This window comes from Polypterus senegalus, chromosome 14, assembly GCF_016835505.1.
Source record: "Polypterus senegalus isolate Bchr_013 chromosome 14, ASM1683550v1, whole genome shotgun sequence".
Classification (NCBI taxonomy): Eukaryota; Metazoa; Chordata; class Cladistia; order Polypteriformes; family Polypteridae; genus Polypterus; species Polypterus senegalus.
Window position 1 is genome coordinate 94,911,729 of NC_053167.1, and position 9,631 is coordinate 94,921,359.

The 9,631-nt window shown below is 37.0% G+C and overlaps 1 protein-coding gene across 1 annotated transcript in view; it reads left to right on the forward strand.

The window, feature by feature from the left end:
* Positions 1–1,729, forward strand: part of acadm (acyl-CoA dehydrogenase medium chain) — a 55,372-nt gene extending 53,643 nt beyond the window's left edge. The window contains exon 12 of the mRNA XM_039734867.1: positions 1,122–1,729. Within this exon, the coding sequence (XP_039590801.1) occupies positions 1,122–1,193 (72 nt within the window). The 3' untranslated portion in view covers positions 1,194–1,729. The remainder of the gene's footprint in view (positions 1–1,121) is intronic.
* Positions 1,730–9,631: the final 7,902 nt, after the last annotated feature.

Genomic DNA, 9,631 nt, shown 5'->3' on the forward strand with positions numbered 1-9,631 from the left:
GTGAAAACGTGTATTTTGTGATTAAAGTGGAAATTCCGGCTTTAATCTCGAATTGTCCACTTTAACCTCGTAGTTTACTTTATCATTAAAGCAGACGGTCGTAAACGTCATCCCAGTTTTTAATCGCTACGAGCTTCTTGGACCTGACAGCTGCGGCAAGCAGCAAAAGATCACCACACAGAACAAATTAAATGTATGATATTCCAACTCATTGCACATTTAGAATCTTTAGATTCATACTTGATATCACTTTCATGATGAAATGCATTAAAGAGTGTGTATGTTACATTTTACGTATAATTTCATTTAAATAATGAATACTGTTAATAATTACACACATCGGGGTGACACGGTGGCAGAGCAATAGCACTGCTGTCTCAGCAGGGAGTTACGTTGCTGGTATTTCCTGCTTGTATTCCACACTGTGCTCCGGTTTCCTTCCAAAGATAAGCCGATTTGGGGATTTGGTGCCGCTAAAATGACGCTAGTGTGTGTGTGCTTGTATTCACCTTGCGATGAGCGGAGACCTCGGAGTTATCACCTCTGCATAGATTTTTATGTCGTCTTATTGAAATACTCAATGCCACTTGTCTAAGCAGTGATTCACTTATACCTCCTGACCAAGGAAACGCTTTTATCAAAAGACAGATCACACACAATTAAGCAGCTAGACAGAAAGTACTTCTAAAAAGAAACATTGCACTTATTTTTAGGCCTGCAAGTAGACTAGCCATAAATATTGCTTTCATGCAAGATAACTTATTCTTTGAACATAATTTGTTGGTTGTACACTTGGAGTTTTAATTAGCACAGGTTGTATTTTTGGAAATGCACATTTTAGTTTAATTTGCATAAATATTCCCCACCCCTTTCTAAAATTAAACTTTTATTAAATCATTAATTTTTATCTATAATGTGTTTTAAAGATGCATTTGGCAAACCTAATTAACATCTATAGAGTGTGGAATAATTTGATAGCGTAAATTTTGATGTTTACATTAGCATTTTTTTTTTGCCTTGTTTGCCTTATTGATATAGTATTTGTTGGTAAAGCTTATTCTTTTTTTGTCTTTCATTTAATGCTGCATTGTTAGATTGTTAACAGAATTCTTTTCTTTCAGATCTATGAAGGAACAGCCCAGATACAGAGAATCATTATTGCACGTGAGCACTTGGCAAAGTACACTGTATGAAAAGACTTTGAGATCTGCAAGCTTTACACCAGTTCATGATTGATTCACTGACAATGCTTTGACAATTTGGATTGTATTCATAACTAGGTTGGATTGTGATTACCATGTAGTGCCTACTTTGTATAACCTTGGGATAGTGGCATTAATGAAGCACATTTAAACACTGATTACCTTTATTATTAACATTCATCAAAAGGAAACATGTAAGAAGGGAATATTTATAAACAACATTGACGTCCGGGTCATTTGTGTTTATGGTAGGAACTCTGGATTGCACAAGATATCCAAAGATTTGTTTCAGGTCTGGTTGAAAATATAAAATTTCTATTGTGCTTATGTGTACTTACTCTTCCTTAAATGGTCTCCATCTAAACATATTGCCTTTTTGTTGTAAATCTAGAAGAGCAATTATCCTTAAGCAACATTAAACTTTCTTATGAGTAATGTATAAAAACTTTGTTACAGTATTGTTAACTGAAAAACAAAGTTCATAATTGCCTCTTAAACAGTTTAATAAACATAATATACAGTTTAAAGTACTCTAAGTGTGCGCATCTTTGTAATATGTATACCTTTTATGTGCAGGTTTCATCAAAATCTGTTAATAAAATTGTGTAGATTAGATTCAGTGTTCTCTCCATAAATAACCTAGTAGCAATTATAGTTGATTGCATTATATTAGTAACATATTGCTCTGGTATCTTGTTCAGCTTCTTCAGTTTTAATATTCATTGACTTAAAGTAGCACAGAGACAGCTTTCATTTTGGAAATTAACTGCACTTCTCTTATATTTAAGATGTGTCAACTTCTGCAAGTATTATCACTTTGAACAGTTTGATAAATAAGCTCTTGAAAGTCCAGTGCCTTTTTATTGGTTTGTATAAAACATCTTTTATACCATTCATGTTTCAAACCAAATTTGATTAAAAGAAAAAATAGAACACCACAAAATGAAATGGAAATATCTTGCAGCAGCATCTTATTTAATGAAATAGTAGTACTGTCAGCCTGTATCAAGCCCTCTGTTCACATAAATAATTCCAGAAACTGTTCTTGCTCTCATTAATGAAACAACTAAACACATTGTAAACTAGGGTATGTGTGTGCATTTTTTTTTTAAATTCTGAAGTACCACAGTACTGCTAAAGATTAATCCATAAGACCTGAGCTATCTTTCATAACAACTTAATACAGCAAACATTACATTTAGTTCACATTGTTGATTTCATTTTTGAAGGTAAGCGTTATGTGCTCCCATCTGAAAGTGGGTGCTAAAGAAACTAGGGTGAAGTGGTGTAAGAGCTTCTAACTTTTGGATTGTTTTTTCCCTTTAATGATCCATGTTCTGTTTTTTTTTTTTTTTTAATAAAGTTTGAATTAAATGCTTTATTTATAACATGACTGTTCAAAAATACTTCATATCTCCAGTAAGTTTCAGTAGTTATGTTTACATGCTGTAATGTTTAAATTGTTTACTGGATTTTAAATCTAGTTTTTCCATCTATTACAATATGCAGCGTCTGAGACAGAGGTTCAAGTGGTGTGTGTGTGTAGTTAATAATTTACTGCCTTTTGTCATATGTGGCAACTTCCCAGTGTTTTATTTCAGCTAGGGTCCAAATGTCCAATTTTTTTTTTTATTGATTTGTTAACATTGTTAATTATTTAGTTTCTTTATGCTTAAGCATCGTTTATTATTTGCCATGTGTTATGTGTGTGGTCCCCCAACAGGCAGGGCCACCTGCCCTTCATTGTCAAGGAGCTAACAGTACGGTTCATTGATGAATACAATCATGATGGTGGTGAGTTCCTTTACTGATTATTTTTGTTGTGCTTTTGGTGATGTGATGTAGATTTATTATTTTTTTTTAACCTGTGCTGTTTTTGACCTTGCCTTTTAGATTTCAGACTGGGACTTTTTCACTTTTGGGATTGCATTTTGAAGGCTATGTATCTTTGTAATATTCACAGCTTATTTTTGACACAAAGCAATTTTGTGAACATCTTTTAATTATGAAAATTATGTGTGACCTGGGGTTTGACAGCTATTTTCCCCTCTAGTGGGTATTTTGGGTATTTTTTGGGGATTTGTGTGCTTAGGTACTCTCTAATTCATAAATCCCAGCACAATAAAGATTTTGAAAATTCACTGTTACTTGTATTTCACTCAGTCATATTAAAAACAGATATGACTATAATATATGCACATTCACAAATATGAGGGAGGGGGTTTTGCTTTTGGGTGCCAAGAAAAAACCTAAACAAGAATATTTGTATCTATTCTGCCTGTCCCAGACCTCTCAAGCTGTGCAAGACCTTTTCTCTACACCTCACTGTGCCACAGTTAACTACCTCTCTCCAAGCATAATGTCACTTCACATACTTCAAGAGTGATGGGATATGTCAATGTGTGATATGCACAGTATTTTAATGATTTTGCTTGGTTTATTTTTTGTTTTGCAAAAGCACAGTACAGGAATAATTGGGTGATAGTTGCCCTACAGTCTGTCTATGTGGCACTGAACACACATCACATTACACATACGGTCTTAAGTCGTGCAATGCCCAGTCTTTAAATGCTGTCTTCCTGAACTGCAGAACATCTCTTGTTTTTGAAATCCGGGTTTGCAAATTTCAGACTGTCCACTTTAAGAAAATGAGAACGAGAGTTGTTTGATTTCAGGATTTAATACCAACAATTATACCATATGTCAAACAAAGTCTGACGATTTGATCCAAATCACAGTTAGGAAGGTGAAATTTATCTGGATTGTTTTTACATTCAGAAGCATTAAAAATTCAAGTGTGTTTTGTAGAGTTTTGGATATCTATTTTGCACATTCCTTAAGTAAGTCTGTAATTTTTTTTGCCCACTATTTTTCAGTGTCAGTAGAAGAAAATATATGACTGGAAAAAAATTTGGCTTATGACCTTGCATCACATGGTATTTGGTCAAAGATGCTGCATGAGTATAGGGTCTAGGCTGATGCTCCATTCTGTTTGATGTGTATATTTGCAGGGCAAGAGATGTGTCTGCATACTTGATATTAACTTCACTCTGTCAGGGTGCTATTATTAAATCAGATGTCATACAAACTAGAAGCCATGCTGCTGCTTATTTGTCTTCCGTGAGCTGGAGAGCTAAAGAGCATGTGGTACTACACTAACAAGCTAATAAGCTATACATGTAAGCCTCACCAGGAAAAACTGATGAGCCACCCTATGAAGAAGCCAAGGGCCATCTTTGATCCTCCAGCCCTATGAAGATCACTGCCAACATGCTTCAAGTAGTAAATATACGCCACATTTAAAAAAAAATCAAATAAGTAAAATGACCCAGGTGTAACCAAAAAAGGCCAACCTACATGGGAAATAAGCCAAAAATTGCTTCTAATAGTTTTAACAAAAGTTAAAAAAAAAAAAAAAAGCTAATAGCTCAACTGCCATGGATGCCACTTTTCAACATTAAATTGTACAGTGTTGCATGCCAAGCACAACAAAGCACCTGCATCTTCTTTTTATAATCTTTATTTAGTGTTGAGCCTTGACCATTGTAACTAAACCTATGCCTGATATACAGTGGTGTGAAAAACTATTTGCCCCCTTCCTGATTTCTTATTCTTTTGCATGTTTGTCACACAAAATGTTTCTGATCATCAAACACATTTAACCATTAGTCAAATATAACACAAGTAAACAAAAAATGCAGTTTTTAAATGATGGTTTTTATTATTTAGGGAGAAAAAAAAATCCAAACCTACATGGCCCTGTGTGAAAAAGTAATTGCCCCCTGAATCTAATAACTGGTTGGGCCACCCTTGGCAGCAATAACTGCAATCAAGCGTTTGCAATAACTTGCAATGAGTCTCTTACAGCGCTCTGGAGGAATTTTGGCCCACTCATCTTTGCAGAATTGTTGTAATTCAGCTTTATTTGAGGGTTTTCTAGCATGAACCGTCTTTTTAAGGTCATGCCATAGCATCTCAATTGGATTCAGGTCAGGACTTTGACTAGGCCACTCCAAAGTCTTCATTTTGTTTTTCTTCAGCCATTCAGAGGTGGATTTGCTGGTGTGTTTTGGGTCATTGTCCTGTTGCAGCACCCAAGATCGCTTCAGCTTGAGTTGACAAACAGATGGCCGGACATTCTCCTTCAGGATTTTTTGGTAGACCGTAGAATTCATGGTTCCATCTATCACAGCAAGCTTTCCAGGTCCTGAAGCAGCAAAACAACCCCAGACCATCACACTACCACCACCATATTTTACTGTTGGTATGATGTTCTTTTTCTGAAATGCTGTGTTCCTTTTACGCCAGATGTAACGGACATTTGCCTTCCAAAAGTTCAACTTTTGTCTCATCAGTCCACAAGGTATTTTCCCAAAAGTCTTGGCAATCATTGAGATGTTTCTTAGCAAAATTGAGATGAGCCCTAATGTTCTTTTGCTTAACAGTGGTTTATGTCTTGGAAATCTGCCATGCAGGCCGTTTTTGCCCAGTCTCTTTCTTATGGTGGAGTCGTGAACACTGACCTTAATTGAGGCAAGTGAGGCCTGCAGTTCTTTAGACGTTGTCCTGGGGTCTTTGTGACCTCTCAGATGAGTCGCTCTCGCTCTTGGGGTAAATTTGGTCGGCCGGCCACTCCTGGGAAGGTTCACCACTGTTCCATGTTTTTGCCATTTGTGGATAATGGCTCTCACTGTGGTTCGCTGGAGACCCAAAGCTTTAGAAATGGCTTTGTAACCTTTACCAGACTGATAGATCTCAATTACTTCTGTTCTCATTTGTTCCTGAATTTCTTTGGATCTTGGCATGATGTCTAGCTTTTGAGGTGCTTTTGGTCTACTTCTCTGTGTCAGGCAGCTCCTATTTAAGTGATTTCTTGATTGAAACAGGTGTGGCAGTAATCAGGCCTGGGGGTGGCTACGGAAATTGAACTCAGGTGTGATACACCACAGTTAGGTTATTTTTAACAAGGGGCAATTACTTTTTCACACAGGGCCATGTAGGTTTGGATTTTTTTCTCCTAAATAATAAAAACCATCATTTAAAAACTGCATTTTGTGTTTACTTGTGTTATATTTGACTAATGGTTAAATGTGTTTGATCAGAAACATTTTGTGTGCCAAACATGCAAAAGAATAAGAAATCAGGAAGGGGGCAAATAGTTTTTCACACCACTGTATGTGTGATGGTGAATGCTGTTAATGTCCCAGTGTGCAATGGTGGACTAGCAAGATTACAATCCATTATTATAGTGGTGTGCAAAAGAAAAATATTCAATCCCCTTTAAAGTCATTCCTAATTTTCTGCATAAAAGATTTGTACACATTTATCAATTCAGTATTTGGATTTCTTCTACTGTAACAATATTTTTCCAAAGTCAAAATAAACCATTTTATGTACACATTTAACTAAAGAATAAAAACTCCAAAGTTAGTGTTTGCATAAATATCTAACCATCTGTCCATTGGAAACTCCAGATTTATATAAATGCCAAATGAATCCTAAACAACACAAAGGTGACCATAAATAATTAAACATCATTTGGTACTACTTGTGAGTCCTTTTATATATCTCTGGATATAAAAAGCCCCTTTTGTAAAGGCCTTAGTCTTTGTTGGACAATCACTGCATAAATAAAGACAAAGGAGCATTCAGCTTATGTGAGAAACAACGTCATTGAAATGCACAATACAGGAAATGGCTACAAAAATGTCAGGGAGTCGGAATGTCTGTTGAGCACTGTGGGATCCATCATCGGAAAGTGGAAGGTTTATAACATCACCCAGACTCCTCTACTAGAACAGGCTGTCCCTCAGAACTAAACATCAGAGCAAAACGTTGATTGATGTGATAGGTTACTAAAAATCCAACCATCATTCTCGGAAGTCTGCCTGCTCTTTGAAACTTGTGAAGGTCCATATGGGTCCACAATTTTGAGAGCTCTCCATAAAACAGGTCTCTATGGGAGGATAGCAAGAAAGAACCCAGTTCCTTAAAAAGATCCACATACAAGCATATACGCCATTTGCTACATAGCATGAGTAGACTCGGTTAAGCTATGGGAGAAGGTTTTATGGTCAGATGAGACCAAAACAGAACTTTTTGGACAGACTTCAAAGAAGTTTGTGTGGCATAAAATGCTGCCCATGCCTCAAGTAACCCCATACCTATTGTGAAATATGCTAGTGGCAACATCATGCTATGGGGATGGTTTTCATGTGCTGGAATTTGGAATCTTGTCAGAGTTGGAGGGACACAAATACTGTTCAGTACTACAGGAACATTTGTTCTGGTTTGCTATGAACCTAAGGTTTGGGCAAAGATTCATCTTCCAACGTGACAGTGACCCTAAACACAAGGCCAAAGTGTCACAGGAATGGCTCAGAAACAGAAAGGTGAATGCTTTGGAACGGTCAAGCCAAAGCCCTGATCTTAACCCTACTGAGAATCTGTGACACTATTTGAAAACTATTGGCCAGAGGTGTCATCCAACCAATCTAGAGAAGCCCTGGAAATTTTGCCAAGAAAAATAAGGAAGAATTACTCTTGAACAATGTACAAAACTGGGACATACTTGCATACCCAAAACAATTGAGGCTGTTACTGCAGCAGAAGTGTTCTTGACAAAGTATTAATGTGCAAGGCTTTGAATACTTGTGCATGCACTAACTTTAGAGTTTTTCTTCTTCAGTTAAATATCTGCAGAAAATGGTTTTATTTTGACATTGGAAACGTATTGTTAAAGCAACTGAGTTCACGTTATAAATGCTGAATGGATAAATATATGCTGCGGTGGGCTGGTGCCCTGCCCGAGATTTGTTTCCTGCCTTGCACCCTGTGTTGGCTGGGATTGGTTCCAGCAGACTGACTTCATCATTTAGATTTCTTAAATACACTTTTCTTCCATTTGCACGAAGTGTCCTTGTTTAAGTGCTGTTTAACTGACAGAATCCTGCTGGTTAATGTTTATCTATGGTGTTTGAGTCCTGACTTGAACATTGTTAATCCCAAGAAGACAAGGTCTAATTCTCTTACTCTGGCACTAAAACCAAGGATCTGTTTTGTTGTTTTTTGATTACAACCTGCTTGAAGAAGTGGCCTGAGGTGCCTTGAAAGCTTGCATATTGTAATCAGTTCAGTTAGCAAATAAAAGGTGTCATTGTGCTTGACATCTCATTGCTTTTCTTAACATAGTTGCTAAGTCTCCTTTTTTTATTTTAATTTTGCACTAAAAAGGCACAAGCTGTGGTCTTCCAACACATTACTGAGTTGGCACACTGCAAAGAGCATTGTTCTCCATCCAGATATACAGTCATGACCAAACTGCATTTGAGACTGGATAGAGTCCTGGATCTTGAAAGAAGCAAGTACTAATAAAAAAAAAATGTTGCCTTTCTTATTTTATGACTATTATAACATTTCCGAACCTGTCATCCAATTTTGAGTTTGTGGAGAGAACAGCCTATCCTGATGGCATCAAAATGCAGTGGAGCAATAAAGCCCGGACATGTTGCACATATGCTCACTCATACAGGGCCAGTTAACCTGACAAACAAGCCTTTAGGGTATCTGAAAAAACACCAGAAGCCAGTGGCTGTGATTTGAAGCAGAGTCTATGGTAGGGTGACCAAACATCCTGGTGTCCAGAGCAATAATTGAAATATAACAATATGTGCCGGTTTTCACTAGCTGCCAATTTACAAAATTGTATTGCTTTTCAAACATAAGGTCAGTCAAACACACAAAAGGAAGGGTAACCCTGTCATACAGCGACCCAAAATATCTGTGGTAATCTAATGTACAGGAGGAACAGGGTTTGGAGATGGCCCATACTCGGGGATGGAGGACCATCAGAAAGTGATTATCCTTTGACCACCCCGGTCTTCAACCCCACCAGCCCAATGGCACACTCAAATCTTCGAGGGACAAACCTGCGTGATTAAAAAGTACTAAATTCACAACAAATCTTGAGGAAGACCAAGAAGCCGACAAAAACAGCGCCATGTAGAAGCATGCTTGTTGCTCATCAGTCTCTGATGATATGACAAAGAAGGCATTAAACAAATGCGGATGGGCATAAGTTAACACACGTGCACACAGCAAGTTACCAAGTAATATGGTAGGCACTAGGAGTTTAGAGAACTTTAAAACGCAAAGCATGACCTCATGTTATTCTGTGGGAATTAGATGGTGAGGATTGGTGAGCTTTAATGGGCTGAATGGATTGTGCTCCGTAATTTTTTTCTGATGTTCCAATGTTTGTATACAAGTGTTCCAGGTTGGGAGTGGAGCAATGGAGCTGTGAATCAAACGTGCCATTTATTAAAATTTTATTTATAAAAAATTGCATTTTCTCGGGTAATCCAGATCGCCTAAGTTTTGAAAATTTAAACTGGGAATTATTGCCTAAATGTCAGTGTTTTGTCTGAGTT